General features: G+C 45.4%; 1 protein-coding gene across 1 annotated transcript in view; it reads right to left on the reverse strand.

Moving 5' to 3' along the window:
* LOC124031355 (matrix remodeling-associated protein 8-like) overlaps nucleotides 1–10,606 on the reverse strand; it is a 27,978-nt gene extending 17,372 nt beyond the window's left edge. Inside the window, exons 1-7 of the mRNA XM_046342469.1 lie at nucleotides 10,331–10,606; nucleotides 4,036–4,062; nucleotides 3,031–3,333; nucleotides 2,785–2,886; nucleotides 2,547–2,677; nucleotides 1,825–2,004; nucleotides 1,344–1,485 (exon numbers count right to left, since the gene is read on the reverse strand). Of these exons, the coding sequence (XP_046198425.1) occupies nucleotides 1,344–1,485; nucleotides 1,825–2,004; nucleotides 2,547–2,677; nucleotides 2,785–2,886; nucleotides 3,031–3,333; nucleotides 4,036–4,062; nucleotides 10,331–10,373 (928 nt within the window). The 5' untranslated portion in view covers nucleotides 10,374–10,606. The remainder of the gene's footprint in view (nucleotides 1–1,343; nucleotides 1,486–1,824; nucleotides 2,005–2,546; nucleotides 2,678–2,784; nucleotides 2,887–3,030; nucleotides 3,334–4,035; nucleotides 4,063–10,330) is intronic.
* Nucleotides 10,607–20,038: the final 9,432 nt, after the last annotated feature.

Raw genomic sequence — 20,038 nt, forward strand, 5'->3', positions numbered from 1 at the left:
GATCGCTAACTGGGAGGGGGAGAGAGTCTGGTGGCAGAGTGAGCGGAATGGGACAGGGACTGTCTGAAGACAAAACCAGATCCTCAAAACTAACCTCAGACTACACCCCCCTCCCTGTCACACACACTCCATCTACCCTCCACATTTTCCCTCTTGAGAGGGGGGGCTGAATGCTGAGAGGTGGTGGAGTGGGTTTAGGAAGTTAGGGAGACTGGCGTGGGTGGGTTTGCTAGGTTAGGCATGGGAGGAGGGGTAAGGAAGGAGATGTTTGGAAGGCTGTTTGGGTTGGGAGGAGGGGTAAGGAGTGGGAGGAGGGGTAAGGAAGGAGATGTTTGGAAGGCTGTTTGGGTTGGGAGGAGGGGTAAGGAGTGGGAGGAGGGGTAAGGAAGGAGATGTTTGGAAGGCTGTTTGGGTTGGGAGGAGGGGTAAGGAGTGGGAGGAGGGGTAAGGAGTGGGAGGAGGAGTAAGGAGTGGGAGGAGGGGTAAGGAAGGAGATGTTTGGAAGGCTGTTTGGGTTGGGAGGAGGGGTAAGGAGTGGGAGGAGGGGTAAGGAGTGGGAGGAGGGGTAAGGAAGGAGATGTTTGGAAGGCTGTTTGGTTTGGGAGGAGGGGTAAGGAGTGGGAGGAGGGGTAAGGAGTGGGAGGAGGGGTAAGGAAGGAGATGTTTGGAAGGCTGTTTGGGTTGGGAGAGAGGAGTAAGGTTAGGGAGACTGGCCAGGGTGGGTTGGGGTAAGGAGGATTTGGAAGGCTGGGTTGGGTTGGGAGAGATGGGTGAAGAGGGGGAGGTGTCGTAAGGAGGCGTATTGGGGGTGAGGAAGAGGGAGGAGGATGGTTTAGGGGTCTGGCGCCGCACTAGCTGACAAGGCAGGAAGAGCTGCTCATAAAACAAATCCCCTAACTACGACTGGTTACTCCCTCTCTCCTCTCCTTCTCTTTTCTCTCTCCCTGCTCCTCCTATACTCCCTCTCTCCTCTCCTTCTCTTTTCTCTCTCCCTGCTACTCCTATACTCCCTCTCTCCTCTCCTTCTCTTTTCTCTCTCCCTGCTCCTCCTCCTCCACTCTCTTTCTATTCGTCCCCCTCTTCCTTCTCCCCTCCCCCCTCTTAAAATGTGCTGTTTGGGAAAAAAGGAAAAGCCAATGATGAGGACGATAGAGAAGAAGGGATAGGGAGGGAGGAGAGCAAATGAAAGAGCAACTTTGATTTCTCTCTAAGTTGTACATAAGCACGTGTACGATTTCTACAGTGGTCAACTGGAGTGCAGCATAGTGTGCAGTGTGCAGTATACTCATGTACTGTATATTATGTATGTCTTTGTGTCTGTGTGTGTACATGTAGTATCTCACCCTTGTCTTGGTTGGGCAGTGCTCTTGGGGCAACAGTAGCCTGAGGTTCAGCTGGGCCTACGGTGAGCTGAAACTGTCTTCTCTCATGAAGACCACAGTAGTGATGATGTAGGTGACAGGTGTACAGACCCTGATCTCCTGGCTGTGGGGCAGACAACCAGATGCATACATTCAGAGATCCCTGTTTTACCACTGTACCACTGTAGTTGCTATGATGTTACACAGTTGTTACATGTTGTGCACAGACAGACAGACAGACAGACAGACAGACAGACAGACAGACAGACAGACAGACAGACAGACAGACAGACAGACAGACAGACAGACAGACAGACAGACAGACAGACAGACAGACAGACAGACAGACAGACAGACAGACAGACAGACAGACAGACAGACAGACAGACAGACAGACAGACAGACAGACAGACAGACAGACAGACAGACAGACAGACAGACACGGGATGGTGTTATAGAGGACCTGCAGGGCAGAGATAGCCAGAGAGAAGTCTCCCTGTGTGAAGGACTCAGCGCTAATGTTCATCTTCCTCTGTAGGAACAGGGGTCCGTAGCTGCGCTGCTCCCCAGAGGCATACAGGTCTATCAGACGGTCTGCACGGTCGTGACGAACACCCGGAGGCTGCCGGTCCCAATGCACCACCTAAGACCAGATAGAGAAGGATTGGACAATACATTATAGTAAAAGAGACCATACATCTTTCTTTCCAACTACCCTTGAAGTAATCACTGGACTGACTTTACATGATTACTGAAATCAATGCTGGGAAAGCATGCGCTACCTAAGATGGGATAGAGGGTTAAGATAGATATTAGGTGATAAAAGTGCACAGGAAATATACATGACAAGACTGAGACTGAGAAGTATTTGAGATCACGTCATTAAGGAAGCCAGCTGTTCCAATCCTTCCGTTCAGTTCCATTCACTTGGAGTTTCATTTGTCTTCCTGCCCATTTACATTCCTCCTAAATGACATCACTGTCCAATTCTTCCTCATCTCATTCTAGTGCTGTAAAAAAGCATTCATAACACACACACACACACACACACACACACACACACACACACACACACACACACACACACACACACACACACACACACACACACACACACACACACACACACACACACACACACACACACACACACACACACACACACACACACACACACACACACACCTGCTGTTCCTCCTCACTGCCATCTTCTGTCCACACAGAGCGGCGATTCACACACGGCAACACCACCGTGCTGCCTACCAACACCACAAACACAGCTTTCTGACCGTCCCAGAACCGCTGCTCCTTACGACCTGAAACCCACACAGATCACAATACAACCACACGTTGAGAGAGGTCATGACCATAATATTACCATATCATAACTATTTTCCCCAACTTGGGATAAGGCAGAACTTACGTGACTTGGTGACGTTGACCTGTATTCTGATCGTTTCATACAGGTGACAGTAGTGATGGTGCAGGTTACAGGAGTACAGGCCTCGGTCACTTATCGCAATGTCTAGAGAGAGTGGGAGAGAGAGAGAGGGAGAGAGAGAGTGGGAGAGAGAGAGTGGGAGAGAGAGAGAGAGATAGAAAGATAAGGAGAAAGAGATGGCCTCAAATCACATTAAGAGAAACAGACAAAAAGACAGACAGCTATCACCTCTGATGACGAGAGAGAAGTTTCCGTCGTTGAATGCTGATTGGCTGAGGCTGACCCTCCCCTGGTTGTGTCCGTTATAGATGCGCTGGTCTCCAGCAGAGAACATGTCTGCAACCCTCTCCATGGCATAGTCTGGCCCTGGGCGGTACAGGTCCCAGTGGACCACCCTCTGTCTGTCCTTCAGACTGTCCCTGGTCCACACCATGCGCCCGCTCACACACTGCAGTACCACCCTAGAGCCAGTGGGGGCGCTCACGTTGTAGCCCGCAACAACCACACTGCTGCTGTCGGACTGAGCCAACACTAAAAGAAAGAAGAGAGAGAGAGAGAGAGAGAGAGAGAGAGAGAGAGAGAGAGAGAGAGAGAGAGAGAGAGAGAGAGAGAGAGAGAGAGAGAGAGAGAGAGAGAGAGAGAGAGAGAGAGAGAGAGAGAGAGAGAGAGAGAGAGAGAGAGAGAGAGAGAGAGAGAGAGAGAGAGAGAGAGAGAGAGAGAGAGAGAGAGAGAGAGAGAGAGAGAGAGAGAGAGAGAGAAAGAGAGAGAGAGAGAGAGAGAGAGAGAGAGAGAGAGAGAGAGAGAGAGAGAGAGAGAGAGAGAGAGAGAGAGAGAGAGAGAGAGAGAGAGAGAAAGAGAAAGAGAAAGAGAGAAAGAGAGAGAGAGAGAGAGAGAGAGAGAGAGAGAGAGAGAGAGAGAGAGAGAGAGAGAGAGAGAGAGAGAGAAAGAGAGAGAGAGAGAGAGAGAGAGAGAGAGAGAGAGAGAGAGAGAGAGAGAGAGAAAGAGAGAGAGAGAGAGAGAGAGAGAGAGAGAGAGAGAGAGAGAGAGAGAGAGAGAGAGAGAAAGAGAGAGAGAGAGAGAGAGAGAGAGAGAGAAGCATGCACTTACAGTATTTGCATGACATAAACACACTCACAACTAATACACACACACTCAGACCTAACACATTAAAGTTGCACACATACTAAGTATATACAAACACACACACTAGTCCGGTAAAACATTGAGACTCACCAGCAGTGAAGAGGAAGGCCGCAGGGACTGTAACAGAAACATGAGAATCATCGTACTGTAAGTACAAACACAGACGCTAGTCACACACACACACACGCCTACGTAGCTGTGTTGTCCAGGAGCTCAGAGTGGGTGTTTAGTAAGAGGAATCAGCCCCACCAGACTAGAGCATGCAACTTACACCACAACTTTACCACACTGGAAAAACAGACCCTATAAAACACACTGTCATTTACTCTTTGTTACTCCAGATCACAGAAACACCCAATGACAGAAACACACATATTGTATATTAGATACATAGTCAAACACATAATGTACTCAAACATATACCTGCATAGAGGCATGCACAGACACAGACTCGTGTCTGTATAGAGGCACACACACACACACACACACACACACACACACACACACACACACACACACACACACACACACACACACACACACACACACACACACACACACACACACACACACACACACACACACACACACACACACACACACACACACACACACGGGACTCTGGTTGAACACACACGTGTATGTAAAAACACAGTTAGAAACACACACCACAGGAGACTCAGGAAAAACCCACAGACGCTACAGTGACATTACAGCAGTAGCATGCCAGCTAAAGAGACCCCATCAAATCCCAAGGTGTCACAGCCAGTCCGAAGCCAAAGGTCACTCAACATGAAGCTGTTTCCCTGTCACTGGATAACTTTAACCACACTGGGGGAAAACCCTCGATCAAGTGTTCAGTTGAGGAACACATTCTGGTGGAACATGGACGATGAGCAAGAGGCCGCATTACACTGATTCAAGGTCAGTTTTGCAATTCCATCCCTAATGGGTTTATGGTTGGGATTTGGGGAGGATTAAAGTGATGCCAGATATGTGCCTATAAGGACAAAGCTATGAGAGAGGATGCATCCCTTTCTGATTTCTGTCCAAGCCATCTGACCTGAGATGACTATACGTCTGATTGGCTCATCCTGTCCAGAGTTCCACAAACACACACCTTGGCCCACCAATCACACTCAGAGAGAAGAAGTATAGGTAAAAACTATGCACAGCTGTACCATTAAGAAAGAAAGAAAGTGAGAAAGAAAGTGAGAGAGAGATTAGGATCTGGCTAAAAATACTTGAATTAATTATAGAAACCATTGCCCTTTATGGTTGTGAGGTCTGGGGTCCACTCACCAACCAAGACTTCACAAAATGGGACAAACACCAAATTGAGACTCTGAATGCAGAATTCTGCAAAAATATCCTCCCTGTACAGCGTAGAACACCAAATAATGCATGTAGAGCAGATTTAGGCCGATACCTGCTAATTATCAAAATCCAGAAAAGAAACGTTAAATTCTACAACCACCTAAAAGGAAGCGATTCCCAAACCTTCCATAACAAAGCCATCACCTACAGAGATATGAACCTGGAGAAGAGTCCCCTGAGCAAGATGGTCCTGGGGCTCTGTTCACAAATACAAACACACCCCACAGAGCCCCAGGACAGTCACACAATTAGAGAACAAAAAGCCACTCATGAGAAAACATAAAGTTAATTACTTGACACGTTGGAAAGGATTAAACAAAAAACAGAGCAAACTAGAATGCTATTTAGCCCTAAACAGAGAGTACACAGTGGCAGAATACCTGACCACTGTGACTGATCCAAACTTAAGGAAAGCTTTGACTATGCACAGACTCAGTGAGCATAGCCATGCTATTGAGAAAGGCTGCCGTAGGCAGGCCTGGCTTTCAAGAGAAGACAGGTTATGTGCACACTGCCCACAAAATGAGGTGGAAACTGAGCTGCACTTCCTAACCTCCTGCCAAATGTATGACCATATTAGAGACACATATTTCTCTCAGATTACACAGATCCACAAAGAATTCGAAAACAAACCCGATTTTGATAAACTCCCATATATACTGGGTGAAATACCACAGTGTGCCATCACAGCAGCAAGACTTGTGACCTGTTACCACAAGAAAAGGTCAACCAGTGAAGAACAAACACCATTGTAAATACAACCCATATTTATGCTTAAATAGATAAATGGGCAGAGAGAGGGAGAAATAGATAAATGGGCAGAGAGAGAGAAATAGATAAATGGGCAGAGAGAGGGAGAAATAGATAAATGGTCAGAGAGAGAGGGAGAAATAGATAAATGGACAGAGAGAGAGAAATAGATAAATGGGCAGAGAGAGAGGGAGAAATAGATAAATGGGCAGAGAGAGAGGGAGAAATAGATAAATGGGCAGAGAGAGAGGGAGAAATAGATAAATGGGCAGAGAGGGAGAAATAGATAAAAGGGCAGAGAGAGAGGGAGAAATAGATAAATGGGCATAGAGAGAGTGAGAAATAGATAAATGGGCAGAGAGAGAGGGAGAAATAGATAAAAGGGCAGAGAGAGAGGGAGAAATAGATAAATGGGCATAGAGAGAGTGAGAAATAGATAAATGGGCAGAGAGAGAGGGAGAAATAGATAAAAGGGCAGAGAGAGAGGGAGAAATAGATAAATGGGCATAGAGAGAGTGAGAAATAGATAAATGGGCAGAGAGAGAGGGAGAAATAGATAAATGGGCAGAGAGAGGGAGAAATAGATAAATGGGCAGAGAGAGAGGGAGAAATAGATAAATGGGCAGAGAGAGAAATAGATAAATGGGCAGAGAGAGAGGGAGAAATAGATAAATGGGCAGAGAGAGGGAGAAATAGATAAATGGGCAGAGAGAGGGAGAAATAGATAAATGGGCAGAGAGAGAGTGAGAAATAGATAAATGGGCAGAGAGGGAGAAATAGATAAAAGGGCAGAGAGAGAGGGAGAAATAGATAAAAGGGCAGAGAGAGAGGGAGAAATAGATAAATGGGCAGAGAGAGAGTGAGAAATAGATAAATGGGCAGAGAGGGAGAAATAGATAAAAGGGCAGAGAGAGAGGGAGAAATAGATAAAAGGGCAGAGAGAGAGGGAGAAATAGATAAATGGGCAGAGAGAGGGAGAAATAGATAAATGGGCAGAGAGAGAGGGAGAAATAGATAAATGGGCAGAGAGAGGGAGAAATAGATAAATGGGCAGAGAGAGAGGGAGAAATAGATAAATGGGCAGAGAGAGAGGGAGAAATAGATAAATGGGCAGAGAGAGAGGGAGAAATAGATAAATGGGCAGAGAGAGGGATAAATAGATAAATGGGCAGAGAGAGGGATAAATAGATAAATGGGCAGAGAGAGAGGGAGAAATAGATAAATGGGCAGAGAGAGAGGGAGAAATAGATAAATGGGCAGAGAGAGGGAGAAATAGATAAATGGGCAGAGAGAGAGGGAGAAATAGATAAATGGGCAGAGAGAGAGGGAGAAATAGATAAATGGGCAGAGAGAGAGGGAGAAATAGATAAATGGGCAGAGAGAGGGAGAAATAGATAAATGGACAGAGAGAGAGGGAGAAATAGATAAATGGGCAGAGAGAGGGAGAAATAGATAAATGGGCAGAGAGAGAGGGAGAAATAGATAAATGGGCAGAGAGAGAGGGAGAAATAGATAAATGGGCAGAGAGAGAGGGAGAAATAGATAAATGGGCAGAGAGAGGGAGAAATAGATAAATGGGCAGAGAGAGAGGGAGAAATAGATAAATGGGCAGAGAGAGAGGGAGAAATAGATAAATGGGCAGAGAGAGAGGGAGAAATAGATAAATGGGCAGAGAGAGAGGGATAAATAGATAAATGGGCAGAGAGAGAGGGAGAAATAGATAAATGGGCATAGAGAGGGAGAAATAGATAAATGGGCAGAGAGAGGGAGAAATAGATAAATGGGCAGAGAGAGAGGGAGAAATAGATAAATGGGCAGAGAGAGAGGGAGAAATAGATAAATGGGCATAGAGAGGGAGAAATAGATAAATGGGCAGAGAGAGGGAGAAATAGATAAATGGTCAGAGAGGGAGAAATAGATAAATGGGCAGAGAGAGAGGGAGAAATAGATAAATGGGCAGAGAGAGAGAGGGAGAAATAGATAAATGGGCAGAGAGAGAGGGAGAAATATATAAATGGGCAGAGAGAGGGAGAAATAGATAAATGGGCAGAGAGAGAGGGAGAAATAGATAAATGGGCAGAGAGAGAGGGAGAAATAGATAAATGGGCAGAGAGAGAGGGATAAATAGATAAATGGGCAGAGAGAGAGGGAGAAATAGATAAATGGGCAGAGAGAGAGGGAGAAATAGATAAATGGGCAGAGAGAGGGAGAAATAGATAAATGGGCAGAGAGAGATGGAGAAATAGATAAAGGGCAGAGAGAGAGAAATAGATAAATGGGCAGAGAGAGAAATAGATAAATGGGCAGAGAGAGAGGGAGAAATAGATAAATGGGCAGAGAGAGAGGGAGAAATAGATAAATGGGCAGAGAGAGGGAGAAATAGATAAATGGGCAGAGAGAGAGGGGGAAATAGATAAAGGGCAGAGAGAGAGAAATAGATAAATGGGCAGAGAGAGAAATAGATAAATGGGCAGAGAGAGGGATAAATAGATAAATGTGCAGAGAGAGAAATAGATAAATGGGCAGAGAGAGAAATAGATAAATGTGCAGAGAGAGAAATAGATAAATGGGCAGAGAGGGAGAAATAGATAAATGGGCAGAGAGAGAGGGAGAAATAGATAAATGGGCAGAGAGAGAGGGAGAAATAGATAAATGGGCAGAGAGAGAGGGAGAAATAGATACATGGGCAGAGAGAGAGGGAGAAATAGATAAATGGGCAGAGAGAGAGGGAGAAATAGATACATGGGCAGAGAGAGAGGGAGAAATAGATACATGGGCAGAGAGAGAGGGAGAAATAGATAAATGGGCAGAGAGAGGGAGAAATAGATAAATGGGCAGAGAGGGAGAAATAAATAAATGGGCAGAGAGAGAAATAAATAAATGGGCAGAGAGAGAGAGGGTAGGAAAGTGTTGGGAAAGCAGTTTGAACCAGAGAGAAAGGAAAAGAGAGAGTGAGGGGTGATAAAAGGTGGATGTAAGGTGGCAGCTTTTTGCTCTGATGGAAGAGAGGTGAGGTGATGGGGGTGAGTATGAGGATGAGGTGTGTGAGAGAGTGGTGGAGGGTAAGCCTATGTTGCTGTGTTGTCCAGGAGCTCAGAGTGGGTGTTTAGTAAGAGGAATCAGCCCCACGAGACAAGAGCATGCAACTTACACCACAACTTTACCACACTGGAAAAACAGACCCTATAAAACACACTGTCATTTACTCTTTGTTACTCCAGACCAAAGAAACACCCAATGACAGAAACACACACATTGTATATTAGATACATAGTCAAACATAATGTACTCAAACATATACCTGCATAGAGGCATGCACAGACACAGACTCGTGTCTGTATAGAGGCATGCACAGCCACAGACTCGTGTCTGTATAGAGGCATGCACAGACACAGACACACACACAGAGAGAGAGAGAGAGGGAGAGAGACTGATGCATGCTCTAGTCTGAACAGCTGTGCCTTCCATTCCAGTGAATCAGTAGGTGAAGACTGTACCGGTCATCAACCAGTATCCAAACACACATCCCATAATAGTCAACTGCTTTACAGTCCTCTGTTAAGAGAATCGATAGGAGCCAAAAAAATAAGCAAAGACAGACAGACAGACAGACAGACAGACAGACAGACAGACAGACAGACAGACAGACAGACAGACAGACAGACAGACAGACAGACAGACAGACAGACAGACAGACAGACAGACAGACAGACAGACAGACAGACAGACAGACAGACAGACAGACAGACAGACAGACAGACAGACAGACAGACAGACAGACAGACAGACAGACAGACAGACAGACAGACAGACAGACAGACAGACAGACAGTTCATAGTTCTGTCTGGAAGCAGAGTTCTAGCAGCTGTTTTTTCTTTAGATAATAATTTCTGTCCAAACAACAACAGGGTAGGACTACCTCTCATCTGACATTATGTGGGCATGAGAAAATGTGCCATCCACTTCAGCCTTTGAAATATTGAGCTTTCCTTGCTGGTTTGGCAACAGGACCCATACCCCCATACCCGTGCGTGCATGTATATGCACGCACTCACGCTCAGACACGCATTCACAAATCTAGTGCTAAAACAGTGCATAACTGCTCAGACTCACTGTGGTGTGGGTTAGGTTAAACTAGGTGAGATCAAATGCATCATGACCCAAAATGAACACAATGTGTATAGGCTTGACAAAATTATAGTAGTCGAAAAGCTAATAAAATAACAGTGTATTATTTCAAGTTGGGTTGGCTACTTACTTTGGACCAAGAGGAGGGCTTGAATCACGTCCGGTATCTTCATCTCAAATCTCTGTTGTTTACAAAGGAGCAGGCACTTTTGTTGCCTACACCTATTGCCAGTCACACCTGAGGAAAAAAACAACAATGTCCGCTCATCCGTCAGCTCAGTTGTTCCTCGGCCCACGAAAACAGTGACTGTCTGATGAGCTGTGTAAACTTTTCACAGCATTCAGCGACTGAACCAAACAACCTCAGTTAGTGAAACGAACAGACCCGAACTAACCCTCCTTGGTTTGCCTGCTGAACAAACTCCGACTCCTCCCGTTGCAGGCCCGCCCCCCTGCGCTGAAACCCAACTCCACTGGGCCTCATCCACGTCCAGGCTGCACCCTCATATTCATCCTCTTTATTCCTCTCATCCTTTCTACTCAACTCTCACCATATTAGCAGTGGTGGAAAAAGTACCCAATTCTCATACTTGAGTAAAAGTAAAGATATAGTATCTTCATAGAAAATGGTCAAAGTGAAAGTCACCCAGTAAAATACTACTAAAGTAAAAGTATGATCATTTCAAATTGCTTATATTTTAACTGGTGGCACGCTCCAACATTCAGACATCATTTACAAACATTTGTGTTTGTTGAGTCTGCCAGATCAGAGGCAGTAGGGATGACCAGGGATGTCATCTTGATAATTGTGTGAATTAGACCATTTTCCTGTCCTGCTAAGCATTCAAAATGTAAAGAGTACCTTTGGCTGTCAGGGAAAATGTATGGAGTAAAAAGTACATTATTTTCTTTAGGAATGTAGTGCAGTAAATATAACTAATAAAGTAAAGTACAGATACCCCAAAAAACAGTATTATTATTTTAAAAGTAGTTTATACCAATTAGTTCACTGAACTCAAACTGAACAGGAGTGGATAAAGACAATCATGTCTGAGGTAGAGGCCTATTGGCTGGAGTGTGTTTGGCTTTCATGCACTTGTGCTATGATTTTTCTTTCCATATTATGACTGTTGTCTTGCACAATACACACCTGTACTCTAAAGACAATCAGGGGTTCAACAAGGGTTCTTCTAGGATCCTCAAAGTTCTTCAAAGAACCTTAGGGTTCTTGGCACTGAAATTGCCCCTAAAAGGTTATTCCAAGAACTCCATAGGAGGTGGGTTTCAGCGAGAAACCTCCTTAGTTAGTAGGGGTTTGTGCAGGAACCTAATTGCCCAACTGAAACATTTGGATTTGAATTTGAAAGGACAGGAGGTGCAGGCACTTAACTGAAAAACTTTAACTATCTCCTCAATTTAAGGCAAGGTTTGTCCCTTGTGTATGATCCAAATTGAAGTTGTTTTATGATGATACCCGCTATCTTCTTATATTTGCGCAAAACTTTCTAAAACAGAAAGTGGACACGATTCAATGGATATCAATCAACATAGAGGTAATATGTATAAATATGTATACTATATAAATATGTTGAAGGCTAGCTGTATTGGGTGTGAGGAGCCATACAGGTATGTCAGTTGGTATTGGTATGTTCTACAGATCACATGTACCATCCTGCTCCCTTGCCTCTTCATTGAAAATCTTATAGGCCTCTACATTATGGACAAGCTATGTGTAGGAAAACCATTATCAAAACAGTTTTCATTCACATTTACCACAAAAACCAATGTATGAATACTGTCGTGTACATATTTTGTTACATTTTTTGGATTCACAGACTTCACCCTCCGGACAGCTCTGATGAACAGAACAGGAAATCTGTCTGATCACCATGCACTGCAAAGTCATTGTGGCTCTGGATACAGAGAACATCAACACATTAATATCAAGGCCAGGCCATTGGACTTGGGGCTCTGGATAAACCCATTGGACTTGGGGCTCTGGATACAGAGAACATCAACACATTAACATCAACAGGCCAGAGGATAAACCCATTGGACTTGGGGCTCTGGATACAGAGAACATCAACACATTAACATCAACAGGCCAGAGGATAAACCCATTGGACTTGGGGCTCTGGATACAGAGAACATCAACACATTAACATCAACAGGCCTGAGGATAAACCCATTGGACTTGGGGCTCTGGATACAGAGAACATCAACACATTAACATCAACACATTAACATCAACAGGCCTGAGGATAAACCCATTGGACTTGGGGCTCTGGATACAGAGAACATCAACACATTAACATCAACAGGCCTGAGGATGAACCCATTGGACTTGGGGCTCTGGATACAGAGAACATCAACACATTAACATCAACAGGCCTGAGGATAAACCCATTGGACTTGGAGCTCTGGATACAGAGAACATCAACACATTAACATCAACAGGCCTGAGGATAAACCCATTGGACTTGGGGCTCTGGATACAGAGAACATCAACACATTAACATCAACAGGCCTGAGGATAAACCCATTGGACTTGGGGCTCTGGATACAGAGAACATCAACACATTAATATCAACAGGCCTGAGGATAAACCCATTGGACTTGGGGCTCTGGATACAGAGAACATCAACACATTAATATCAACAGGTCTGAGGATAAACCCATTGGACTTGGGGCTCTGGATACAGAGAACATCAACACATTAATATCAACAGGCCTGAGGATAAACCCATTGGACTTGGGCTCTAGATACAGAGAACATGAACACATTAACATCAACACGCCTGAGGATATATCCATTTGACTTGGGCTCTAGATACAGAGAACATGAACACATTAACATCAACACGCCTGAGGATAAACCCATTGGACTTGGGCTCTAGATACAGAGAACATGAACACATTAACATCAACACGCCTGAGGATAAACCCATTGGACTTGGGGCTCTGGATACAGAGAACATCAACACATTAACATCAACAGGCCTGAGGATAAACCCATTGGACTTGGGCTCTAGATACAGAGAACATGAACACATTAACATCAACACGCCTGAGGATAAACCCATTGGACTTGGGGCTCTGGATACAGAGAACATCAACACATTAACATCAACAGGCCTGAGGATAAACCCATTGGACTTGGGGCTCTGGATACAGAGAACATCAACACATTAACATCAACACGCCTGAGGATAAACCCATTGGACTTGGGGCTCTAGATACAGAGAACATGAACACATTAACATCAACACGCCTGAGGATAAACCCATTGGACTTGGGGCTCTGGATACAGAGAACATGAACACATTAATATCAACACGCCTGAGGATATATCCATTTGACTTGGGCTCTGCTGGGAGTTTACCTCATATTTAGATGTTTTTATTCTGCATTGCCACTAAAATCATAATAAACACTGACAACTCAAATATTGTGATATTGTCCTTGTTGTTATGCATGTTATTATTAATAATAATAATAGTAGGGGAGTGGGGTAGTTAAAAAATGAACCCCAAAAGGTTCTTCAAAGGGTTCTTCGAGGATCCCATTAAAAGGAGTTGTTTTAATCATTTATAGGGGTTCCCCCACAGTTTCAATTTGAAGAACCCCTAAAAGAGACTCCAGGAACCTTTTCTTTTTAGAGTGTACAGTGTGCTCTCAGCTGGCCTCTCTCTTTCTCTTTGTTTTAGCTCTTGTGGAGTCCCAGGACATTCTAGACTAGAAAAGCTTGTTGGACATTTTTGTTGTTGTTGCATTTTCTTATACTAATAGACTATTCGAAGAGGGATGCAAGCTTGCTCTTGTTTGCTGAATGTTAAATGCAGCAGCATAAACAACTTGCGGTGAGTTTGAAAGAAGAAAGAGAACACTGCGCGGTTGCGATAGACTATAATAGTTGTGTATTTAAACTTATAACCATTCAATATGCATGAAGAGATGCTAAAAGCCCTCTGCATCTTATTCTAGTCCTATATTATTCAAGCATGTCATTACAATGATAAAGACGAGGACAACCAAACATATTTAAATGTTGAGAGTGATTTATCTGGAGAAGGAACACTTGTAAAATACCTGAAAAATATTCCACCTTAGTCAAAGCCTATAGGGACAGTACAGTTCTGCACTGTCTGTGGGTCAGCTACACTGTAAAAAGAAAAGGTTCCTGGAATATTCTTTAGGAGTTCTTCAAATTGAAACTGTGGGGGAACCCCTATAAGTTCTCTGAAGAACCTTTGAAAAGCATGTCTTGGAACAAGTTTCCTGTTATATCATCAGAGGTGTAGGGAGGGTGAAGTCCGTGAATACAAAAAATACGACTGATCATTAACAAAACATGCACATGTCAGTATTCATACCTTGGTTTTTGTGGTAAATGTGATTGAACAAAACTGTTTTGATAATGGTTTTCATACACATACCTTGTCCATAAAGTAGAGGCCTATGGGATGTTCATTGAAGAGGTGGTGGTAAATGTGATCTGCATAACATGTCAATATACAAACTATCAGGTTTCAGGTATGACCCAGATGCAGACAGTGTTGAAGGAAGAAATGTGTATTTCTAGTACAGGGGCAGGTAAACGACAGGTCAAAGGCAGGCAGAGGTCAGTAATTCAGAGAGGGTGTATCTATCAACAACAACAAAGATGAACAGTTCTATAGCTGCAACTATTTAAAACACTGTATTACCTCTTGGATGTATCTGAAAACAAACATAATATTAAAATGAATCTACACGGAGTGTACAAAACACTAAGAACACTTTCCTAATATTGAGTTGCACCCCCTTTTCCCCTCAGAACATCCTCAATTTGTCCGGGCATGGACTCTACAGGGTGTCGAAAGCGTTCCACAGGGATGCTGGCCCATGTTGACTCCAATGCTTCCCACAGTTGTGTTAAGTTGACTGGATGTCCTTTGGGTGGTGGACCATTCTTGATACACAAGGGAAACTGTTGAGCGTTAAAAACCCAGCAACATTGCAGTTCTTGACACACTCAAACTGGTGTGCCTACATACGCCGCTCAAAGGCACTTAAATCTTTTGTCTTGCCCATTCACCCTCTGAATGGTACACATACACAATCCATTTCTCAATTGTCTCAAGGTTTAAACATCTTTCTTTAACCTGTCTCCTCCCCTTCATCTTTAACCTGTCTCCTCCCCCTCATCTACACATAAGGGACATCAATAAGGGATCATAGCTTTCACCTGGATTCACCTAGTCAGCCTATGTCATGGAAAGAGTAGGTGTTCCTAATGTTTTGTACACTCAGTTGTATGTATTGACAGTACAATGCTAATCATCTATATACATTCCTGCTAATCTATCTAATGAAGTCTAATTTCTAAAGCACAGTCTAGGTTCAATGATATCAAAACTACGTTTCGTTGATCTATGCCGACATTACACTTTTGTTTTTCTTCCCCTCGTTGAGCCCCATGTCAGAGTGAGCTCAATGACTCCACCCAGTGGCAGACACCCTGCCATGCTGATGTGCAGCGCCTACGACTTCTACCCCGAACCAGTCAGATTGACATGGCGGCGGGACGGACAGGGGGTGAAATCTGATGTGACCTCCACGAGGAGCTGGGTGATGGGGACTGGTACTACCAGGTCCACTCCCACCTGGAGTACACACCAACGTCTGAAGAGAAGATATCCTGTATGTTGAAGCACAGAAGCCCTCACTGAGCCCAAGATGCATCACTGGGGTAAGGGCGTATATGCCGGGTTGGGGTTTGTGAGGATCGGGGTGTGTGAGATGAGTGAGGGTGTGTGAGGGTAGGGGTGTGTGAGCTGAGTTAGGGTGTGTGAGGGTTGGGGTGTGTGAGCTGGATTGGAGTGTGTAAGGGTTGTGGTGTGTGAGGGTGGGGTGTGTGAGGTGGTTTGGGGTATGTGAGCTGGGTTGGGGTGTGTGAGCTGGGATGGGGAGTGTGAGAGTTAGGATGTGTGAGCTGAGATAGGGTGTGTGAGGGTTGGGGTGTGTGAGCTGGATTGGGGTGTGCGAGGGTTGTGGTGTGTGAGGGTTGGGGTGTGTGAGGTGGTTTGGGGTGTGTGAGCTGGGTTGGGGTGTGTGAGCTGGGATGGGGAGTGTGAGAGTTGGGATGTGTGAGCTGAGATAGGGTGTGTGAGGGTTGGGGTGTGTGAGCTGGATTGGGGTGTGCGAGGGTTGTGGTGTGTGAGGGTTGGGGTGTGTGAGGTGATTTGGGGGTGTGTGAGCTGGGTTGGGGGTGTGTGAGCTTGGATGGGGTGTGTGAGCTTGGATGGGGTGTGTGAACTGGGATGGGGTGTATGAGCTGGGATGGATGGGGTGTATGAGCTGGGATGGGGTGTGTGAACTGGGATGGGGTGTATGAGCTGGGATGGGGTGTGTGAGCTGGGATGGGGTGTATGAGCTGGGATGGGGTGTATGAGCTGGGATGGGGTGTGTGAGCTGGGATGGGGTGTATGAGCTGGGATGGGGTGTGTGAGCTGGGATGGGGTGTGTGAGCTTGGATGGGGTGTGTGAACTGGGATGGGGTGTATGAGCTGGGATGGGGTGTGTGAACTGGGATGGGGTGTATGAGCTGGGATGGGGTGTGTGAGCTGGGATGGGGTGTGTGAGCTGGGTTGGGGTGTATGAGCTGGGATGGGGTGTGTGAGCTGGGATGGGGTGTATGAGCTGGGATTGGGTGTGTGAGCTGGGATTGGGTGTGTGAGGGTTGTGGTGTGCGACCTGAATTGGGGTTGGTGTGTACCCTCGTCCCCAGGCTATTGCGCACAGTGTATATAAGCCTGAGACATCGACTCAAAGTTGGCCTTGGTGGGAGTGACCATATCATTCTACGGGAGTGACCCAACTGAGTAAAGTATTTGTAATAATTTAATTTGAGTGAATCACACAACTGCGAGGTGTGGCTCTATAAACAGAGTTGCACAAGACACGTACAGAGGAGGATTAGGGGGAAGGTGTTGTGGGAGATAATTGGTTGGTAGATTAAGCCAATTAAGTGAATGCCTATGCGTCTGGGGTTTCTCCCGATCTTTCTATAGTGGCTAACGAAGGCCAAGTTTAATGTGTTGGTCCATCAGACTATTTGCTCATTTCGCTGGGATTGTCTTGGAATGAGATTAGGGTGTGGGTTGGGGGGTGTGAGCTTGGTTGGGGTGGGTGAAGGTTGGGGTGGGTGAGCTGGGTTGGGTTGTGTGAGGGTTGAGGTGTATGAGTGGGGTAAGGGGGTATGAGTAGGTATATGTGAGATAAGGGGTATAAGGTGCGTAAGTGGGTGTGAAACTGCTAAGAAGGGGGTAATGAGTCAGTGTGAGTGGGGTGAGAGTATGAGAGGGGTGAGAGTGTGAGTGGGGGAAGGCGGTGTGAGTGGGGTGAAAGTGTGAGTGGGGTGAGAGTGTGAGTTGGGGAAGTTGTGTGAGTGGGGTGAGAGTGTGAGTGGGATGAGAGTGTGAGTGGGGTGAGAGTGTGAGTGGGGGAAGGTGGTGTGAGTTGGGTGAAAGTGTGAGTGGGGTGAGAGTGTGAGTTGGGGAAGTTGTGTGAGTGGGGTGAGAGTGTGAGTGGGGTGAGAGTGTGAGTGGGGGAAGGCGTTGTGAGTGGGATGAGAGTGTGAGTGGGGTGAGAGTGTGAGTGGGGGAAGGTGGTGTGAGTTGGGTGAGAGTGTGAGTTGGGTGAGAGTGAGAGTGTGAATGGGGTACGAGTGTGAGTTGGGTGAGAGTGTGAGTTGGGTGAGAGTGTGAGTTGGGTGAGAGTGAGAGTGTGAGTGGGGGAAGGCGGTGTGAGTGGGGTACGAGTGTGAGTGAGGTACGATTGTGAGTGGGGTACGAGTGTGAGTGGGGTGAGAGTGTGATTGGAGTGAGAGTGTGAGTGGGGTAAGAGTGTGAGTGGGTGGGGGAAGGGGGTGTGAGTGAGGGGAGAGTGTGAGTGGAATACGAGTGTGAGTGGGGGAAGAGTGTGAGTGGGTGGGGGAATGGGAAGGGGTGTGAGTGGGGGTAGGGGGTGTGAGTGGGGGAGTGGGGGAAGAGTGTGAGTGGGGTGACAGTGTGAGTGGGGTGATAGTGTGAGTGGGGAAAGGGGGTATGAGTGGGAAAAGAGTGTCAGTGAGGGGGATCCCCACCTTGCGAGCAAAACATTTTAGCGGAGACAGAAAATGTATGTTTTAGAGTAAATTTCCTTTTACAAATTAATAACTCATTTCATGCGCTGTTTTATAGCAAATTTCCTGCAGCTCTTTACATTTTGCCATAGATAGAAATGTTTGTTTTGTGTCCCCGCCCCATATGATTCTTATTTCCTCTCTTTATTTCTCTCTCTTTTTTATCTCTCCACCTTCTGTAACAGGGGTGCTCTAGTAGCAACAAGCTCAAGTGAGACTCCTTTTCGGATTAATCACAAGTTACAATGGCTTGTTATCGCCAGTTATTTTCAGGCATGAAGACACATTGCTGTATCTGCTACATAGATCCAAAAAGAGATTGTATTGCTCGTTAAAAATCACTACCACTGAAAAACATCTACTGCTGGAGTGTATTACTAAACATGAATCAACAGCTTCTTAAGGGGGCATATTTTTAGTAACATTTTATCCTAAAACCTTTCATAAGAAATGCATTAGCAGCATTAGACTTGACAGCAATAAGATTAATAGGGCAATGAGAATCATGCAATCAATTGTTCATTCACTTAGAACTGGTAGAGACACTGAGGGTAAACTGCATTCATTACCTACTATAACACTGTAAGTACTTTGAGTGGCAGAATAAAGGGTCCAGTGTGTTTGGGGTACTTTCCTCACCTGTACTGTTTTCTGTGTGTTTTCACCAATGACAAAGTTACAACCTTGTTCTTAATTAAAGGCACAAAATACAAACAAATAGGTTGAGTAAATTGTGAAAATAATGTGTATGGCAATACTGGTGTTTGAGAGGGAATTAAAAAAAACAACAAGTCCTAGTTTTCTAAGTGCTAAGTTTCTAAGTCACCTCCCTGACCAAGGACCTTCTCCCCTGATTGCTCAGTTTGGCCGGCCGGCCATCTCTAGGAAGAGTCTGAACTTCTTCCATTTAAGAATGATGGAGGCCACTGTGTTCTTGGGGACCTTCAATGCTGCATAAATGTTTTGTTACCCTTCCCCAGATCTGTGCCGCGACACAATCCTGTCTGAGCTCTACGGTCAATTCCTTCAACCTCATGGCTTGGTTTTTGCTCTGACATTCACTGTCAACTGTGGGACCTTCTATAGAAAGGTGTGTGCCTTTACAAATCATGTCCAATCAATTGAATTTACAACAGGTGGACTCCAATCAAGTTGTAGAAACATCTCAAGGATGATCAATGGAAACAGGATGAAACTTGAGAGCTTTTTGAGAGTTGAGAGATCAAGTTCCTTGGTGTCCACATCATCAACAAACCATCATGGTCCAAATGCACCAAGACAGTTGTAAAGAGGGCACAACAGTGCCTATTCCCCCCTAGGAGACTGAAAAGATCTGGCATGGGTCCTCACAGACTCAAAATGTTATTTAGCTGCATCATCGAGAGCATCCTGACTGATTGCATCACCTCCAGGTATGGCAACTGCTCGGCCTCCGACCACAAGGCACTACAGAGGGCAGTGCGTACGGCCCAGTACATCATTGGGGCCAAGCTTCCTGCCATCCAGGACCTCTATACCAGGCGGTGTCAGAGGAAGGCTAAAAAAATTGCCAAGTAATAGACTGTTCTCTCTGCTACCACACGGCTAGCAGTACCGGAGCACCAAGTCTAGGTCAAAAAGACTTCTTAACAGCTTCTACCCCCAAGCCATAATACTCTTCAACAGTTCATCAAA

Source organism: Oncorhynchus gorbuscha, linkage group LG03, assembly GCF_021184085.1.
Source record: "Oncorhynchus gorbuscha isolate QuinsamMale2020 ecotype Even-year linkage group LG03, OgorEven_v1.0, whole genome shotgun sequence".
Taxonomy (NCBI): Eukaryota; Metazoa; Chordata; class Actinopteri; order Salmoniformes; family Salmonidae; genus Oncorhynchus; species Oncorhynchus gorbuscha.